The 21,122-nt window shown below is 38.4% G+C and overlaps 2 protein-coding genes across 2 annotated transcripts in view; both read right to left on the bottom strand.

Moving 5' to 3' along the window:
• The window catches only part of BHLHA15 (basic helix-loop-helix family member a15), a 6,255-nt gene extending 5,182 nt beyond the window's left edge, over window positions 1–1,073 (bottom strand). Inside the window, exon 1 of the mRNA XM_017734148.1 lies at window positions 979–1,073. The gene's annotated coding sequence lies outside the window, so the exon portion shown is untranslated. The remainder of the gene's footprint in view (window positions 1–978) is intronic.
• A 37-nt stretch (window positions 1,074–1,110) lies between these two features.
• LMTK2 (lemur tyrosine kinase 2) overlaps window positions 1,111–21,122 on the bottom strand; it is a 107,622-nt gene continuing 87,610 nt past the window's right edge. Inside the window, exons 8-15 of the mRNA XM_017734301.1 lie at window positions 16,900–17,033; window positions 14,082–14,166; window positions 13,321–13,442; window positions 11,731–11,880; window positions 8,562–11,472; window positions 6,926–7,061; window positions 6,238–6,486; window positions 1,111–5,109 (exon numbers count right to left, since the gene is read on the bottom strand). Of these exons, the coding sequence (XP_017589790.1) occupies window positions 5,081–5,109; window positions 6,238–6,486; window positions 6,926–7,061; window positions 8,562–11,472; window positions 11,731–11,880; window positions 13,321–13,442; window positions 14,082–14,166; window positions 16,900–17,033 (3,816 nt within the window). The 3' untranslated portion in view covers window positions 1,111–5,080. The remainder of the gene's footprint in view (window positions 5,110–6,237; window positions 6,487–6,925; window positions 7,062–8,561; window positions 11,473–11,730; window positions 11,881–13,320; window positions 13,443–14,081; window positions 14,167–16,899; window positions 17,034–21,122) is intronic.

Raw genomic sequence — 21,122 nt, forward strand, 5'->3', positions numbered from 1 at the left:
TCCCGTCCGTGTTCGGGGTGCCACAGGGCACTCAGGCACGGGGAGGCAGCACTCGGCAGCGCTGCGGCAGGGTGGGTGTCCCTGACACTGAGCCAGGCACGGCTCTGTCACCACAGGAGGGGTCGGCCCAGTACCTCCTTCAGCAGGTGGAGTGTCCCCGGCTGGAGGAGGACAAAGTCTGTCTCAGCTCTGTTGTGCAAGTTGTCACAGCACCCCTGTGACACAGACCCCCAGACACAGCACTGCCCTCCCTTTGAGAACTTGCTGCTCATAAAGATTCCAACTTCTCAAATTCTTTGATAATAAGCTCTATATAAGGTGACCAGTTTAGTGCCATGGGATCTTTTACATCTGTTCTCATTAATGACCATTGCCTTGGTCAAATTTCAGCCCAGTAGTTATATTTTACCTAATGAAGTTAAGTCATCTTGATATCAGTTTCTCATTCCCAGGTCACAGCAGGTGCCAGCACTCAACAGCTGCGATGTGAGGTGGGGGCTTCCACAAGCGCCTCCATCCACACTGCCCGGGCTGCCCTGGGCCATCCCACCCCTCCCGGATAGCAGGGAAAATCAGCACTCTCCTCCTGCCCCACCGAGTGCCCAGCCTGAAACAGCCTCAGTATCTCAGCAAAGGAGCTCCCTTTACACACCAGTACTACACTTATTTACTGGAGATTTTTGGTCCATTCAGCACATGCACTTAGATTGAAAAAACCCAAGCAAAAGCAAGTCTTCTAGAAAGAAATTCAGTGAACACCAAGAAAACATCATTAACCTGTTTTCTGAATTTATAAATTCCAAATCCCCATTCTTCCCACAGATCTTTAATTCTATGATTTAAAGCAATATTCAGTATCCGGAATTACACTATTTCGGTTTTAATTATTGCTTCTCTACTGACTGTGTACACACTTTACCTGACATTTTCACAAGGGTGATGATACTGGAAGAAATGAAAGGTGACTACACTATTTACCATGGACTCATCTGCTGGGACTGTGGCTTTGAGCTTTTGGAACTTTCTCAACCTCAGGACACTAATAAATTTATCTTACACTGGAACTACACTGCTGGCATCTGTTTAAAAATGAACAAACAGACAAAGAGATTATAAATATATAACTGTATTTTATTTTTAATATTAAATATTTTTAAATTACAAGCAGTTTCTTGAATCACACTATGCATGATAATCAATATACAGTAGAAATTACAATTTAAAAATGTACACAATTTAAAGACATTTTGACCTGAAATTTCATTAACTATGATATATTGCCATAAACCTCATACCTGTATTAAATTACAATAGGAAAACCTCATACCTATGATTTTGTTACATAGTTTCTCATTTACAAATAGAATTAAACATTATATATACACACACACATCAGTACCATTTATCATTTAAGTTACACCTACATCTGTGCAAGTTCAAACAATTTCATAAACAAAACTAACTGTAAGTCATATTCAAGTTTCTGAAAAACAGGCTGCTGGTATTACAAATACTTATTTTCAATAAGTTTATATGATGTTTGACTCTCCTCTAGATTTCTTCCCATTTTGTACCAAAACCATTAACATACAAGGATATTTGTGTATGACTTAAAGCTGAAGTAATTTTGTACACTCCATTCTTATTTAAGGCTATTTCTTATAAGGCTAATGTACTTGGATTCCACCGTTCACCAACTCCAACACAAATAGCCAAGTCACTGACACCTGACAATGCTGACATTTTAGGATAGTGCTTAATTGTAAAAACAAGTCTTTCTACCAACCAGCCTCCTCATGAAAGATTGAGTATTACATAAAAATCTGCTAAAAATACTGATAAAAAGAATGAGGCTTAAATGGCTTTCATTAGTGCATCAACAAGGATATGAAAAAAAAAGTTAAATCTCCTAATTTCCAGGAAAATAGCAATTTCCATAAATGCAGTTATACACAGTGTATCTGCAGCTGGGGGATTTGGGAGAGTACAGGTGTTCCCACTGAAACTGGACACTCTTGTTGCTCTCTTGGCTTCTCACTACAGATCCTAATGTTTAAACAAACTTCTTTAGGTGGGAAAAATCAGATCTTTTAGATACCTTTAGTAGCCAAATTGAGACAATGCCTTCATTATTCAAACAATTCAGGTATTCTACTAGAGAAGGAATTAAGCTGTAACCAGTCCTCATAATAAACCATTGAAAATAGATACATGTACTTCTAAAACGGAGACCAGGCTTAAGTAGCTAGTGCAAGAAATTACACAGAGTGTAATGAATGATTTGGAACAAATCCCCTCATTATAATGTAACATGTTGGAATTATTGATTCATCTTCATTGTGCCACTTGACTGCCAGGCAGATATTTAAGTATTGCTAGTAGTTGATCAGATCTTTAAGTATAATTTTTTACCCCAAAAGACAGTTTATATTATTGCAATCCAGCCTACTGGATTACTGAAATTAAAATTCATGTTTAAGTGATGCGAGTTAACTTTAAATATTTCTTTCTCTTCATTGTACAGCTAAAAAGGACATAACCTTGCTTAATATCATACACATCTAGTTTTGGAAAAAAATGCTCCTTTGGCAATTCATTAGCAATGAGTCCATTTGGACAAAGGAGTAAACTTTCACTTCCTGTATAATATTTTCTTCAAACCTGGGTAAAGAATAAAAATCTTAGATCTCCATCAAGCAAAGGAAATTCCTGATGTGCAAGATAAACATCTGATTTTCCAGAATTACAAGAAACAAAATGCACAAGCAAATTACAACATTCTGGAGCATAAGCTTTTATTTAACCCAGGACTATATTTTAAATCAAATGATTCAAAATTAAGGCTGAACTCCAGGTCTGACAGGTTTTTCACCACGCAAGGCAGACAAGCCCACATGTTCTTTGCAGACCATTATAGAGTTTCATTCTTACTATGGTGAGAATTAAAGACAGATGAGATACCCTAAATCTAGCTGTATCAAGGAGTTCAATGTTGGAATTATGGAATTTCTAGGCAATAATTTGTGCACAAAGTCTATTACCAACATTTTAAAATATTTTCAGTAGCGCACAGCTTCCTTAAACCCTCTACAGTACTGTAAGCCTGTATTAAGAACTACTTGACTTTGCCTTCTAAAAAATGTTTTGGGAAAGGTCCTTAGGAAAATTCAGTTCTTCACTTCATACTGAAGAACAGTTCTGACTAACTCCGAACCTGAGTGCCTCATTAGAAAAAGATATCTCAACAATTCATTGGCAACTTCAAACAACATGATAACTAAATCATTCCCTTTTAATCAGTATGGAAGCCATTCTGGTTTAAGGGCTAAATAACATTGGAAAAAAGTAGTTAACATATTCCTGTCATTTTTAAAACATACTTAGAAACCAAAATTAACACAGAGGTATTAAAAAAAAAAAAAAAAAATCACACATCTGAAAATATCTAGTCCTCCCATCTTCAAATAATGAAAATTCTCTGGTGACTGGATCTGGACACAGAGCACTTGGACCACCATTATCTCAAGCCCTGCCAAAGCAGCCACTAAAATACAAAGTACTTTGTATCTCAGTACATTTGCATTTTAGTACAGGTAAACAAATACAAAGCCAGGTAAACTGTTCCTATCAGTGTTCCCTACAGATCTGCAACTGCGTAAGGCATTCCAAGAAGTCAGGGATTTGTTTCTCAGCTGAACTCAGTTTGGAGTAATAACTAAGGATATCTTTTTCCGAGCAGTTTAAATGATTAACTCAGCTAAATGCATGGTAAAGCAGGAAGGTTAAGCCCCCACACTGTATTCTCTTCCCTACAGGCTTCAGAGCAAACCTATTGTACTGCACCCTTTGTTCAGGATGCACCATGGAGCTCTGCAGACATCTTAAATGGATCTGGCCCTATAACAGGTGCAAAACTGGGCATTAACCACTAATCAGAATCTTAATTGTCATAACATCACCAAGAGGTAGATTTACCACAGGCCTCTGAACGGAGCCTCGATCTGCAGGCAGCAGAAGAGTGAGCTTCAAAATTCACAGAATGTACAACCAAAGGGCCAAGTGTACCCAAATCCAGTCTATTGAAATTAGTCTTTTTATAAGATTCATAAATTCCAGAGTTTTGTACAGCCAATTTTTCCTCCTCTTTCTCCAAGGCAGAAATTGTAGTAAAAACTGGAAGGCCCTTAACTGTGATATAGTCAGATGCTATTACAGTTTAAGCAGTCAGTAGGATCATATGTAGGAATTAAGAGACATTATCTCTTTCATCTAAAAATTCCAGAGTATATCATATATTCTTTTCCAGTTTCCTATAAAACATGAACACGAACAACCATTCTATAACCATTATCATTTTAGAAATGGTACTGAATATAAGATTTCAGCAAGTCTAACGTGATACTCAGAAGTTATGTACGTTTTACAAGTACCGTGCATAGCAAAGGCTACAAAAAGGACAAATTAAACTGGATAACTGGGCCAATTCAACTTGTCTTATTTTCCTTGAAAGATTTAAGATTTTGATTCTGTACATCATCAGGAAATAAAGGAAGAATAATCCATAGTGCAATTGTAATAAGCAAAGTAATATGTAGTGATATCTTTTTGAATAAATATGGCTCACTACTGATCAACTACCGTTCATACAGTTCCATCAACACAGCCACCTGTTGCACAGGACAGTTATACACAATTCTACAACAGGTGTACGTTCAAATAGATAATGAACTACATGGAAAAATATAAAAAGAATATTATACAATCTCATACATAAACCAGACTGTAGTGTAATTGCTTTACTTGTTTAAGTTATCTGAAAAATACTTCAAGTACTTGAAAACAGCGGCAGAATCGTCTTTCAATGAAAAGCAAAATTGCACTGATTTAAAAATACATTACAAAGTTAAGTACACATTCAAATTAATGTCCTGATTTAACATTGCTTTCAGTGTTCACTTTCATTTCTCAGTACTTCTTGATTACCTGTGTTACTCCAGGAGGATCCAGAGTTTAGATAAAGAAGTTTCAAACACAAAGCCTGTGTGTTTTATGTATGGAGTCCGAGCAAGTTTAAATTGATTTAATCTTTTTCTCCATCTTCACTGCTTCCTATTAGTAGAGGAAAGGTCATAAGATACAGTGAGATTCATCTGCACAACCCCCACTTCTTCTTTGCAAGACTCTTGCTATTCTGCTGTTTTGCACTTCTCAGTTTTGCTTAATTTTTCCCTACACTTTCAACTACTGTAAACATTTGGTTCATTTATTCATAGACATCTGCTTCAATCACACAGTTCAATGTCACTTCTTAGGACACATAAGGCAATGTAGGATCTCCAAAATATTCTCTCTTATCTGTAAGTTACTAAGCAGCAAACACTATCTAATCAATAAGCAAAATACAAGAACAATACAACTCCATATAGCACTGATTACATATTTATAGACATTGACCATTAGCAAGGCTCTGCAATCAGTAATATTTATTTTTAATAATGCAGTGTGTTATCAAGATTAATAATATGCCAGACAGATTCAAGTCTGCTTATTTTTGCTTCTCTTAACCTCAAAAATGTATCAAAGGTTAAAAAAGCTTTTTGTTACTCACAAGAAGGCCTGTTAATAAATACTGCTAGTACTCAGTTATTGCTCTGAATGGATTGTTTGGCTCTCCTAACAGAAGCTATCCTATTCACAGCTCTAGAAAACATGCTGCAATTCTGGACAGAATGTCAAGAATGCACTGTCTAAAAAGCAATATGAAAAGAAACTAAACTGTAAAATGAGCTTACACAATAATGGCAGAAACATTACGTTCCTGGCATCCTCATCCTGTGCAATGAAAACACAATTGTGACTTGAGACAGAGCAATAACCAGGATTAGTAACTGCCACAGTGTGGCAGGTGTAACAGCAGTGCTTCAGGATTGCAGAGGTTTCATTTATCCATATACAGCACTAGGGGTTTGTAACATTAGAACTGAGCTTGTCCTGTAAATGTTCCATAGGCTGTTCAACCACAGTTTTGTAGCAACTTGGATGCAAATAAACTCAATCTCCATGGAAAACTATGTCTTAAGTGAAACACAAGACCAGACAAACTTTTATGGTTTTAAAAATGTACTTCTATATTTGGTATTTAAAATACAACAAGACTGGTTGTATCTGCTAGTTTTATCTTTACATAACAATTTTAATTTGTATCCTTAAAGTAGTTATTATAACTAAATCGCTTACCTCCTTGTTCTATATCCGAATCTGTAAGGTGTGTAAGAGAAAAGCTTGCCATGTTTGCAGGAGAGATGGAGAATCTGGAATAAGGGGATGAATGTGACCAGTTCTGATCAAGAGTCCGGGAAGGTGGAGGTGGAGAGAAGTACTTTGATGGCTGAAGGGGTGGTTTAGAACCAATGAGACTATTAGCTGCCTTGGATATAAAGGATGGCTCTGGAGAAGAGAAGTCATCGTCCCACTCAAAACCCCCACCTTGGGGAGAAAAAAAAAAAAACAAAAAAACAAAAAAAAAGAAAAAAGAAAAAAGAAGAAAAAAGCAGCATTACAGTAATGTCATGTAAGGTCACCCAGAGCTGTACAAGTAGACTGGAAGATTGCATTAACCCCAAACAAAACCTGTAGCCCTGGGCAGGGTTCTAGCCCAGGGAAACACAAAGATTTGCCACCCACAGTTTGGTTGCCTTTCAGGATACCTTGGACACATCAATACATAAACAACCACTATCACATCCCAGCTTTGCTCCTCAGGAACAAGGGAATCTGAGCCCAGATGCAGTGTCTGCTTAGGACACAAAACTGAAGCCAACGTCGTCCAGTGAATTTACAGATCACATATAGTTTAATGACTTCTCATAAAAGGCTGTGCATAAAATTGTCTCGGCCCCTGCTGTGTATAAATATATTCATGCACCTTCTTCATCAGTTGAGCTTTCTGAATTTGCAAATCTGTTTAAGTAACCAGGACTGGAAGATGGAACAGGAGAGCTGCCAGCACCTTCCCCGTTCACGTCTATCCCACGGCTTCCCAGCTCCTTCGTTGGTGTTTCCTATGGCAAACAAAATCACTTATTTAACTCTTTTTACACACAATGTCTCCATGCCTTCAGATGCCAGCACCCACAAATACACTCTCCCATCCAGCCATCAAGTCAAATGTGGAATTAGAAGGTCTGTAAACTGTTACAACTACACCAGAAGACTTTGAGTTACAGATTAAGCACATACACGTACTTCTAAAGAAAGGTGCACCAAATCTATGCTAAAATGCATGCAGGAAATGACTATTTAAATATTATTTACCATATTAAATGGTTTCATATTTCTAAGAACAAAGCTAAAATATCTTCCAATTGAAAACAGTTCCCATATCAGCTTAACATGGGGTAAGGGATTCTTTTCCTCTTTAATAAAGCCTTATCCCATCTCCCAACATTTTTATTTAATCCCCTAATCATGTTCAGGATAAAGAGACAGACTTTGTACAGCCGCTATTGGAAGCGGCCTACATTTTATCAGTCATTGTAATAAAAACTAAAGAGTTCAACAACTAAGAGCAGTTTAAACACAGCTGATTTTTTCTTTCCCCTTTGGACAAAAGGATTACTATTCTACAGGCTGCCTAAACACAAATAAATCACCTATGTTTTCTGTTCCAAAACACAGTTAACTCTAATATTTATGTGCGTCATCATAAGCAACATTTCCAAAGCTTGACAATGTGACTGTTCTCTTAAACTCACTGGACTAGTTTAGTCACCATAATGCTAAAATACAATCCCCTCTGTATCCAGTTACAGAAGTTAAAAATTGATAAAGCTGATAGGGAAACAAAAGTAACCTTGAATTTTATAAGCCGATCAGTATTTCACTGAACATGAATCCCATTGGAGTAATAAAAATTAGCATTACCATCTAAATACTGTTCTCATCTTTGATTATGATCTTAGTTAAATTTAGTGCTAACTAACACACGATTCAGAGTTAGGTTTTTTGGTTAATTATTGGCTTTTTTTGCTTTCTTCCTTTCTTTTATAAAGGTATCTTAAACTCAACATCTTCAAACACATTAAACAGATACGCTGCTTCTAGAAAGTTACAACAATATTCTGTCAAAATAAGATAATTAAATCTTATAAACAGCAGAAAAACCTAACTAAAAACCATGTTGCATTCAGCATGTGCAGTCAAGGGTCCAACAGCAATGGAGACTCAGGATTTGACAACCAAAGCAAAACCCTCCTTCACTTCAGATTAATGCTGCTATTCTGCCAGCAGCACAAAACTGCACTACCCAAGTCAAAAAGTTCTTTTTTCTTTATATATAAGTATTATTCTTTTACATATATGTATTCTTGTATAGCCTTAATATATAAAGGCAAAATAACCCACATCACGAACCAGCTTTAACCCTGCCGCAACAAGAAAGGTACTCTTGTAACGAGGTTTTCCCAAATATTAAGCAATTTATTCAATTACTCCTTGTTTAAAGAAAAACAAAAATAGCAAGCCAACAAAAACTTTACTTAATAATAAAAAAAAAGGTGTACCTGATCAAACAAATAGACTGTCACATCATCAAAGAATGTTACAGCCTTTTTCTCATCTTTCCAAAGTTCAGGTTGCCTTTCATTAAGGGGTTTTGGAAGTTTCAACAAGCTTCTCAAATGTTTTCCATCATCCTTGTCAGTAATTATCTCAGGTACCTGATGAACAGTTTCATCTTCACTGTCAGAACTCAGACTATGCATATGAAAAGTCCTCATGTCATCCTCAGAATCACTGTTTTCATCTTCCTCATCTGCATCATCGCCATCTTCTAAATCCAGCATTCCAGACACGCTGAGTTTGCCAAGGTATTTTCCTTCGATATCTGGCTCTTTCAGTTTTTGTCCTTCCATGTGATAGAAGGACTTCTCACTGTTACTCAGATCTAAAGCCATGTTGTGCACAGGCTTTAAGTCTCTGTGTGAAAGAAGCTCTGAAGTGTTAGTGCCAACACAAGAAACACTTTTATGAGAAGTCTCAGATAGTTTTATTTCATCCCTCAGGTTACCTTCCATCACTATTTCCAGGGAAGACAGAGTTGACTCAGCCCACTCATCAGGACACCCCTGCATCCTTTCATCCATCTCTTGGATCTCTAAATTGTGGTTTAGTTCTAGTTTTCCATTTTGATTATCATCATCCTGGTGATTCCTCACATCACACGTTTGCTGTCTCTCTTCAAAACCATAAACCTCTTCAGTGTGATTCTCTCTGTTGGAGGAAACAACACACACAGTCTCTCTGGACAGATTTACAGACTCTTCTGGTTTTTTATCTGGCTCAGAATCATTATCAGAGAAATAGGCAGAGTCTCTATATGAGTTTTGACTTCCACTCAGAAAAACCACTGGGGTTATCTCAAAATTGCTGTTCACTGCATCCAAACAAGCTGCTGCTTCTGACACAATGATGACTGGATTAGAAGGCAAAGCACTGACACTGTTCTCGCTCACAACACACAGAGCAGTATCCACACTGGAAGCGTCCTCAACAGGGACATGGGAAGTCCATTCTGGAGATTCCAGGTTTTCTGTTTCATAGCCACTGTCAGCAGGTTTATCTGGTGGCAAAAGTTTCTGAGGACTTTGAGCCTGTAAAGATTCTAAAACCTCATTTACATCTAAAGAATCCAAAGAATCAGGTGTCTCTAAGGCTTGTTCTACAGTTTGTATAGGAGATGGGCTGTCTTCCAAAAGACTGTCCTGACTTGTACAATCTGAAGCAGCAACAGAAATTAAGGTCACCTCTTCTGGAACATCCTTACAGTTCTCAAAATGATTTGATGTTTCTTGTATTTCCTCCAATAAACATTCATTTTTTTTTAATACAGGAGAACTATCTTGCAAGTTTCTTTTCCTATCTTCCTGATCACTACATTTTTCTCTATTAAAAGTTATTTCATCAGACTTGAAAAGCTTTCCCTGTTTCATCTGTGCATCACACTCATCTGTTTCAACAGCAACACTGTAATATGGACTATTTCCAACATCATTATTTTTGGCATTGTAAGATAGCTCTTCTTGACAGAGAACATTGGTGTTACAGGACATGACTTCATTCACTTCTACATTTAGAAGTTTCCCCTCATCCTTCAAAATAGGAAGATTTTCACATTTATCACATGACTTATGTGCTGTGGGTGGACTAGAGGATGCCTGCATCTCTACAGCAGTCTGAGACTGAGAACTGGGATCTTTATTCATTGTCACTGGGTTAAAATTTTCATCTTTCACTGTTCTAAGACTTTCGTGTATTAAAGAAAAGACCTGTGCATTTTCAGCCAGCACAGGCTCAGGCTCTACAGAGTTTCTTTTTGAGGTTTCTAATATACTTTTTAGAACATCATCTGAGTTTTGCCCAAAATCACTGCTGGTTTTTTTAGGCAATAATCCTGTTAATAAATTTTTCTCTTGAAGAAATAAGAAGTTATCAGAAAGCTCTTCTAAAGTTACCAGGTCCGACTGGTTAGAGATATTTTCAGATAAGGAAACTGCTTCATTTTCAGAAGCATGACTAGAATGCTCCTTCCCAGAACAGCCTACTGCCTTTCTAGCATCTGTGTTTGAGTCCAAAACAGCTGGTTTAAAGTCTTTAGGAGAATCATTTGTTTCAGCAAACCCAAGTATTTTTCTGTTTGTCAGTTCTTCTGATCTATCAATGTCATTAAATATACTCTGGAAAGGACTTTCTGGACTACTAGTAGCAGGCAAAAATTCCTCTTTAGGATCTGTATTGTAGTGGAAGAAGTCCCCATCGGTACTAGATTCTTCAACATCAAGATCCCTGAGAACCGTGAAATGAGAACTTTTTTCTTGTACAGCTTCTTGATGATCAACTTCTGTTGTTAATACAACTGATTGGTTATCAAAATTCATGCTGCAGCCACTTCCTTTTTCCTCTAACTGAATATAGTAGTCATTTCCAACAGAAAGTTTGTGTGCATCAAACACAGGTAACACCCCAGGGACAGCCAGTGATGCCTCTTGACCACTTCCATCCTGTGCTCCCGGTCCTTGCTCTGAAAGTGACCTCTCAAAAACCTCCACTGGATAGAAAATACTTGTGTAGGTCATGGCTTCATCAGGATTCACATGACCACATTCATCAAAGTGATCATGTTTAGCTGCCTCCCAGATGTATTCAAAGCTCAGACCATGGCTTGTTTCAGTTACAGTCAGAACCTCCTCCAGCTCATGGCCAAGTCTATCTCCTGTGAAGTGATCCAAGATTGGGAATGCAGAATTACTTGCTTCTCTATTTGAGGTGTTTGGTTTCAGAGCATTCCACTGCTGTTCAAAATCTATCTCCGAGTCCCTTTGGCTTTGCATGCGGAGGTAAGTTAAAAGTCTGTGCACTTCTTCTGCCGTTGGTCTCTTCTCTGGAGGCAGCCAACAGAACTGCAGAACTTCATACCTATACAAATAAAAACATGTTTCAATAGGTTTTACACTGAAAAGGAATTTATAGAATTCAGACACCTAACAAGCCTCAGAGTACCAATGTCACTGGCAGGAACTTCCACCTACAGCAAGTCCTTTTACTCCCTTTATCTAGAATTTGTTTCCTGGAAGCACGTTTCCACGTAGCAATTTCAATGTATTTAAGAGAACTGAGTCATTTGAGAAACTTCTTCAGCAGCTTTAGGAATAAATAGAAATATTTAAAGTTTACCATCTATCAGAGTATGGCTGCTCCAGACGTGGCTTGAAGGGTTTAACCTGCTTCTCCTTGATGACATGGGTCAGGACTTCCCTGTCAGAGAAGTCCGAGTAAGGCCGAGCACCATTCTCAAACAGCTCCCATAACGTCACACCCAGCGCCCTGGAAAAGAGCAGCAAATGACTGAGCATTCTCAGAACTGTCCTGGAGATGCTTTTCTAAGAAAGTAAGGATATGCAAATCATAACTGGCAAGGAGAAATAAATACCACTCCCCATTGTCTCTAGAATAACTTCAGAAGTTAACTCATTTTGACAGAATGCTAACAGCCCGAAGAGTAAAATTGCTTGAAGGCAACAACAATTAAGGCAACAAAATATAGGGGGTCTCAAATTATTTGATCATGAAAAAAAATCCCACATATAATAAAATACTATCTTTTCAACAGTTTTTAAATAAAAAATATTGTTATAGTGTATAGAAATGAGATTAAAAAACCTTATGGTTCATTCAACAGAAGAAAAAAGCTTTCATGAGAAATTGCAGTTATAGGTCAAACTGCTAGAAAACTTGTCTTTGTTCCAGTGTTCATAGAATTCCTTATTTTCAAGCTGCAGTGGTCAAAAGCTGCCTCTGCTCAGTGCTGCAGCTGTACTCTATCCAACACTAATTGCATTTTCAGTTATTACAGTCAATGCTAATCTTGGGGGAATCTTTCTGTGCTCAAAATGCAAAGTAACTGACTCTGCATGTAGAATAATTTAGATTGGAAGGGGTGTCTGGAATCATCTAGTCCAAACCTATTCAAAGCAGCTCTGCATAAGAGGCACTAAAATACAAGCTGGAAAGCTTAAGACCCTGGCTGCTTGCAGTCCAGATGAACACTATGAGCTGAGGAAGCCTCCTTGGAGGATGGAAGCAAATTAGTATTTACATAATTTCTATCTATCCCACCTGCTTTCTGCAACCCTACTTTTAAAACACCAAAGCCTAGTTTACTATTTAATATCCTTAGAATATAAAACCAGGAATTAACTACAATGTTTTCAGAAATGTTAGCCTAATCCACAATTTCCATTATCCAAATTTCTTGGGGCTTGAGAACTGAAGTGGAACTTGGCAATTTCAAAAACGTTCATCTTCAAGAGTTTCACCAGCCATTGTCTATCAGCTCTTTGGCAACACAAACCATCAGTTAATTGCTCTCAAATGCTGCAGCAAGAACACAGCATTTTAATTAAAATGCCACTGTTCTACCAACTGAACTTAATCGGGCTCTAGTGGGATCAACTTTTTATGTCACCCACAGCTACTTAATCTTGGAAAATTCATTTACCATTTCTTTCCTTTATGAACATCTGAAGGTATTTTTATTAGTATAAACACCTATTATTCTGCTAAACATTTTTGTTTGCTCCAACTTTCTCTCAACAGATTTCTAAGAATCTTCCCAAAGCAGGATATAGTGTCAGGTTTACAGAGATTAACCTACTGTACATCTGATGCATCAGGCCAATTTAAATATTATTTATTCCTTCATGTAACACTTGAAAATATGTTCACAAATCTCTCATTGAAATTATTTTAAAGACTTCTACGTACCATATGTTACTGTATTTATTTTGCTCTGCTGATAACAGTCTGTCTTGAAAACTTGTTATTAACTCAGGTGCAGTCCAACGTAGAGGAACAAGTTTCTTCTCATCTGTCTCAATATAATCTTCCTGAATTATTGATTAAAATGAAAAAACCAAAATCAGAAAAAGGCTGAACATGCATTGGATCAACTTTCAGACAGTGACAGTCCTTTCCTTTATATGTTTTTATGTGAAGCCTATGCAAAAAATTAGAATTAAAAAAAATAATCCCATTTTCCCCAAGTAGCAGAGAATAATGCTATGGAGGAAAGTCATTCACTGGTCACTGCACAGCCGAAACTTGAATGCAAATTTCTTGTTTAAGGTTTGGTACTTACAAAATGTTTTAATTAATGTCTTTAATTTTTCTTTTTCTTGATATACTTTAATATTTTAAATAGTTTCCTTAAGAAATTTGAGCCTTTCTTTCAAATTTGTCCTTAAAAGACATTAAAATAAATTTGTTCATATTCTAGGACTACTGTAAATAGGACCAAAAAAAGGTAGATTTACCAGAAGCTTCCAGAAGCATAAACACTACTCATCTCTAGAAAGACCATCTATTCTGGTACATGAATTTGCTGCAGTTATTTGCCAGTAATACTCTGAAAGTTCATTATTCAAATAAAGGACAATCTAGTATCAGTTTACAACTTTCAGGCATGCTTGTTGTAACCTTGAGCCCTGAATCCCTTAAAAAAGTGGTCCATGACTAGATTAACTTACCTTACACCTGCTGAATCCTATACCATAATCTCCTACTTTGACATTTAAATCAGATGTAAGGAAGCAATTCCGTAAGGCCAAGTCACTGAAAATGCAAACAAATAAACAGTGAGACAAACCAGGAGGTCTTCAAGGCAAATTAAGACAAATGGGCTAGTAGAAGTGACAATTCTTAGAACAGTCAGGTCACAGTTTAAAGTATCAACTGAAAAATCAAGAATACTATTTTTTAAAAACTTAGAATCTAAAAATCAAGGACTTATGCACAGTTACAGATCATAGCTGCAAGTAACAGGAGCACAAAACAGTGTTAATGATTCAGCATCCACTCTAGATATACTTCAGCAATCCCATGTGCATGAGCTGTAGGCTGATCCCTAAATCCTACTGAAGGCTGAGGCAAGCTGCGTGCAAGAAAGGTGTGCTCCTGGAGCTCCTGGAGTTCCCTTCCTGATTCTCTTCAGAGGAAATCAAACCAATCCATGCACTCCGAAAGACCAACTCATGCAGTGCAAACCCAGGCAAAGGAACTGGGGAGACTGATTTCTGAAGTGCAATTGTGATCTAAACCAAATATTAAGTTTTCTTGTTGCTTACATTTTTAGTAAGTTTTAGAACCTACATGTGCCAACAATTAATTCTGTATCTCACTGGAATACTGCGGACACTACAGTTCTATACAAACACTCATCACTTCCAGAAAAAACAAACACCAACAGGGTTTCTCCTTAGAGATGACTTATTGGACAAGATTTGTTTTGTGGCCAAAAGTCTGATTTCCCTCAGGCACTCCCACTGCTTCAAAAGAGGATCAGTTTAGAGTCACAGAACCAAGCAGACACAGCATTCTGGAATCCAAAGAAACCTAAACACAGTGACAAGGCAATCACATTTAAGGATTTCATACAAAAACCCTGGACTATTATGCTGTCCTGTACAAAAAAGATCAAGCTGCAGGCACTTCTCTAGAGCAGTGGTGTAGACTCTTAAGCATTCAAACTACAAACAGCATTTACATGCAGTTATTTCATTCTGCTCATAATCCTCTCATGGAGATTACGTGGGCTGTTCACATGCTACAGTGATGTCACCCCTCTTCACACCTATCATTGCATGGCTTGCATTCTAATTGTCCCAAGTAAAATCTATCAGCAATTCAGATTAAGTTTGAATATTAGTTCACAGTATGATACTAAGCTACCAGTAATATCTTACATCTACAGTTAAGTTCCTTAAGCAACAAACCCATACATTACACGTGAGCCAGAACTACAGTCAGTCTTTGGAAAAGACCCACAGAAAAAGTATTTCATAGAAGTCCTCTACTAAACAAATCACAAAGCTCATGAATAGACACAGAATTTGCTTCCAGTTTCTACCATAAACCAGACCACAACTAGTCACAAACCAGCAGTGCTGCTGTAATAGCACCAAGAAGCAGTTTTAGGAAACCCATCATGCAAACTCAGAAATTTATGCACGTTTAATGAAGCTGGAACTGTGGCTGCGACAGCAGAGAGCTCGGCAGACTAACTGCTCAAATATTCCACTTCTCAGTTTCACAGAAGGGGACCAGGCAATTAAGTGCCCTGAAAGAACTCTACCTTTGCTTCTGTTGGCTTAAAAAACAGTCTCTGAAGTACAAATTGTCTGAAAGCCACAGCTTGCCTGCTACAAAGAAAGATGATGATGTTTTCCTTTCCAGAGTCATTGAACTACACAGGTCAGAAACACATCTATAACCTTCAAGTATGTCCCAGAGCTTGCCAAATTGTTTTATACTATTTAAATAAATATCCTGGAAGAGAAAAATTGTTGGCTGCTTGAATTTACCACTAACAACAAAATCACTGATGCTGGAGCTTTACCACTTACTCTGACAGCATCAGGATAGTGTTGCTAGAAGTAAACATTACAATGAGAATCCTGCAGATCCACAGAATAATTATTTACCAAGTTTATCTGTGTTTCACTGAAAATGTACTGTTAAATTTAATACCTACAGAGCCATGCTGCTGCAAGACAAGAAACTGGTCCCTCAGTTAGACAGGTACAACTGGTATTACTTTCAAGTCATCTGAAATTGTTAAATGGGTTAAAAGAATAGCTCTGCTCATCAGCCACCAGCTGAGTCCAGGCTTTGGGGTTTTTTCAGGGTTTTGCTGCTGCTTTACACCTGCACCTTTTAAGACTTAGGTTTGAGAGTTCATTTCTCCCTGAACTAAAGGTCTTTGCCTTCCCTAAGCAGCAAGATGTGCATTGATAAGCTCCAACACAAGCTCCTGACTTGCTGAAAGGGTGATGCAAGTGCTGGTCCATTTCAGTCAGATTTTCCCTCTAAACTCAGCTTCCCCCTTACTACATTAGAAAGGCTTTTTTTTTCCATTTTTAGTAACAAAGGTAACAGGTTACCAAAGAGAAGTTCTAAATTGCTATAATCTGATAAAAAAAATCACAGTAGGTAAGATTCATCCTAACTGAATGTTAACCTCCCTCCCTCCACAATAAACAAAACAAATTTGATTTGGCCAAGAATTAATCAAACAACTACATCTGGATTGGCTTGGCAGCAGGTTGTGTTCTGTGGGCTGCAAACTCAAAGAGCAGGTGATCAGCTTTCAGGCAGGTGGAGCTGGAACACCACACCACTGCAGCTCAGTTAGCACCTTCATTAGCATCACACCTTCATGCCTCAGGGTATGTCACAGTTAGACAGAAGTTTGTGCAAACAGTCTTCAACACCCATGGGTTTTAATGCAAATACTCAAATGAATTTCAGAGTGCATCTTGACTGAGTGGGATTTCTCTGGGAGCCTACCTGTGCACAAAGTTGTGTTTGTGCATCACAGCGAGGCCAGCGGCGATCTCGCACGCCATTCTCTGCAGCAGCATTATCTGAGACTCTCCTTTAATGTGCTCCTGCTCATTGCAGATGTAAGTTTTCAGGTCACCCTGTAAAAGAAGTTGAGGATATTAGTTAGCCTTATATGTTGGTTGAATCTGAGAAATTCATTTTTAATAAAGATCCAGCCGACCACATTACTTATTTACCACATTTATGCTCAATAAAGTTCCTCAAGTTTCCAATCTCCATAAAGGGTCATATAAAAGTCATCTAAGGCCTATGGTATTGTCCTTAAGGGTTTTTAATCTAATCATTTAGTAATTAACATCCTAGATCAGACTGCCACATGAAACCTGTCACGAATGAGTAACTTCCACTAAAAAAACCCAGAGTTTGCTGAGCCTCTGCTTTTAAATGAGATGAGTTGTCAAGTGCTCCAAATCAGCAAAAGCTGGCTGTCTGGAATTTGTAAGGGGATGGAAGGGAGAGACTACAGAAGAGAGTTTCAGACATTGCCAGCTCCCAGAGCTTTCTATATAAAAAGCATGGTAATACACCCCATTCCAGTCAGAGAATTCTGATGATGGCAGCAGTTTTACAGAACCCAGGCAATGCTGAGCAATAGACATGTAATTAATGAGCACACAGAAGCACTCCATAAATTACTAAAATAAGAACAGCTTTGAAATAGAGGAAAATAATTGAATACTGTCCAAACATTTGGGAAAAGGAAAACTTATGTAGTAAGAGAATCCAAGCCAGGCAAAAGAACAAGTTTCTCATACCATTGTTGTTCCTCTTCTCACAGTTTGGCTTTTAACCCAGCAGTCCTGTATTTTTGTTATTTAAAATATAGACTTTCCAAAAGGGTAGCAAATTATTTCAAAGACATTTCTGTATTGAGACTGCACAACATACATCACAACTTGTTTCACCAGCATAACACTCTGGGCTCTATGTCCATTTTCTTCCTAAATCTTGGGCCAGGAAGCTCTTGCCAGAGCAGAGTTCCGAACAATTAGGAAAGGAACAGCGTTTGTAACACACACAGGTTCCAAACGGCAGAGTCCAATACAAGCCCTGAACACCCAGCTGAGCTGACTGTAGGTGGCAGCAAGAGCTCGAAAAAAGTCAAACTCCCTAAAATTGTCATTCATTAAAACAGCAGCTGCTTGCTTAGGGCTTGTCCCAGGTGGATTAAGTTCCTAGGATGCCTGAAATGCACCCAGGAATTACTTTTTAATTTTTAAATGCATTAGTAACAGCAGTACTCTGTGACATCCCTTATTTCATAAATTATTCATGCAGGCACATATTTTTGTAGGAAAAACAATTTTTATTAAATCCAGCACCTTGAAACACACTGGTTATATGTTCCCATTCTGGTCTAATTAAGGCTACAATCAAGGTTAAAAACATAAAATAGGTACTTTTGGTATTGCTTTAAAAGGAAATTGCTTGTACCAAACTGGGGTGAACCAATGGTCACACTCAGGTGCTGAACTGCCCTTCAGAAGAACCTGGACAAGCTGAAGAATGTTTCAACAGAGACCTTATGAAATTCCAGAAAGACAAATGCAAACTCTCACACCCAGGAAGGAAAAAACCCCTTGCAACAGCACAAAGTGAACAGTGGCCAGCTGGGCAGCAGCTCTGCAGGAAGGGACCTGGGGATCCTGGTGGGCAGCAAGCTCCACATAAGCCCTGTGTGCCCTGGGAGCAGACGGGGAGCAGCCTCCTGGGCTGCACAAACTGGGCCAGAGCCAGGGGAGGTCTCACCACCTTCTCAGCACTTGTCAGACCACATCAGATCCTGTGTTCAGAACTGGCTGCCCCAGAACACAACAAACTGGAGCAAGGTCAGGAAAGAGCCACCGTGACAGGGGTCAGAGCATTTCACCATGAGGAGAGGCTCAGGGAACCAGGCTCATTCAGCCTGGAGAAAGAAAGACTTCAGCATAATAACTGTCCAGTATTAAGTTATTAAAGACTAAGCCAGGCTCCTACCCGTGGAGCAGGGATGGAGGATGAGAGAGAACAGGCATGAGCTGAAACATGGAAATTTCAGACTGAGTGTAAGGAAAACAGTTCTACACATAAAGACATCAGCAGAAGTGCAGGCTGATCAGAAAGAATATGCAGTTTCCATCCCTGGACGTTTTCAAGATTCAACTGGACAAAGTCCTGAGAAATCTAGTCTGGCCTCAGGATGATACTGCTTTGAGTGGGAGGCTGCAGACCTCCTGAGCTCCTTGCTAGCCTGAATTATCCTATGATGCCTCCCTGCCTAAAAGCAGACAGTAGCAACACAGCAACATTATCCCTGCACTATTTCAAGAGCCACAAAATGGCCCTTTATTGACAGACTTTTTAACACAGTAAATATCAAAGGTTATATATATCTGAATAAATGCAGTTCTGCAAAATTCACTGCAGAGACATCTAAATATAAAAAGCTCAATAATCATGCTTGAGGAAGGCTCTGCTTTCTCTCCAACCTCCTCTGCCACTCTGCCTTTTCCCTCCTCTCCTGGGACACCATGAAGAACTAAATTTTGCCTTTCTTCCTATCCTTTTCAGTTCAGTCATTTTTGTAAGTAAGTCTTAATATGATTTTTCTCTGTAATAGCCAGAAGCTGGGGGCACACTTACAGTCAGTACTCTTTGTCAGCTTTTTGTTTGTGCAAATTCCACACTGAGTTCATCTGAACACCCAAACAATGACTGACATGACTTTTTAACCAGAAGGCACTGATGGTTTTAAAACTGATGACAGTTTTGAAAATGTGAAGAGGTTACCAAATTACATCTACACATTCTACCAAGTTGTCATAAACTGACAAATCCCCCCCTTTATTTTTAAACCACACACCACTGATAAGTCTGCTCCTTGGCTCATATCCATACTGACCATGATCATGAAATAGATTCACTGAACTCTTTGATTATGAAGTTTTCATCACAAAGACTCTTCTTTTGATTAGAAGATGTTTTCAAGGGGCTGTAATTAAAAAAAGAACCAATCACTGCAAGCAGGCACCCTCCCCTAACAGCAGCATCCCTGAAGTAAGCCACAGAGCATTCCAGGCAAATCAGCATCCTGCTGATCTCATCTGCCCAGGGAATTGCAAGACTTGAAGAATTTCAGTAAGAATTTGATAGGCAAATCAGCCTCACAATATACATGCAACTTCCACATTTGAATAACTTTCCTTTTACTCATAAATTATGTCAATCTGTTAGAGGATTTGCTGTGCTGACAAAATGCTGGCCACACAGGGTTGAGTAATACATTAAAGTTAATAAGACAGCTACCACTATTTTTAACCTGGCATCATTCTGCAATGTTTAACAGTGAACAGTTAACTATTCCTAGCAGACTGCACCAACATACTATGCAACTAATATGGGGAAAGGGGTTGTGAGACCTTTTAGAGCATTTCTTTTTATATTTACTGTTTTCTAAATAATTTTAACACAGGCGAAGCATAGAATTTAACAGCTTAAATCACTTACGTGAGACTGACCTCTCTTGCTTCTTTCCCAGCTCTGCAAAGCAAGGGATACAGAGCAACCTGGACTACATTATGAAATAGACTAAATGTTAGGCAAAACAGTTATTGCACATGCAACCAGCAATCTTGTGTAACAGAAATATATCAGGAGTTTCTGTGGCCAAGAAAACAAGTAAGCCAGCCTGCCTGACATTCAGCATTGCCACCCTGACAGCTCTGGTTTCTCTGCACTACAGTTTCCAGTGCCTCTGATCAAGACCTTTCAATGCCAAGGAGCCTGGGAACTGATAATCCAACAGGGCTGCCTGAGCAGCCAAGACAAGGTCAACTGGCCCTAAAAAGGCTACAAATCCAAGCAAGAGAAGTAGCAAAAGGAGGACATGCTGTGATAGGCTATGAGTTTGAAGGAGTGTGAATAAAACAACCACTGTACCCTCCAGACCATCAATGCGTCAGCAGAATAGATGCATTTTTTGTTACTTAATATGCCAAATTTGTAAAACAAGGTCAACACTGCCAAATGAGCCTCAAAAGAACTTGTCACCTGAAGATATTAAAACTTCCTATCCAACACAGCTGACATATTTGCCATCTTTTTTCAGAACTATTGAATTCTTAAACACACACGTACCAGGGACTAAAACAAGTTCACTTTGCTGGATATACACAGACACCACCACA

The sequence above is a fragment of the Corvus brachyrhynchos genome, unplaced genomic scaffold, assembly GCF_000691975.1.
Source record: "Corvus brachyrhynchos isolate BGI_N302 unplaced genomic scaffold, ASM69197v1 scaffold5, whole genome shotgun sequence".
NCBI lineage: Eukaryota > Metazoa > Chordata > Aves > Passeriformes > Corvidae > Corvus > Corvus brachyrhynchos.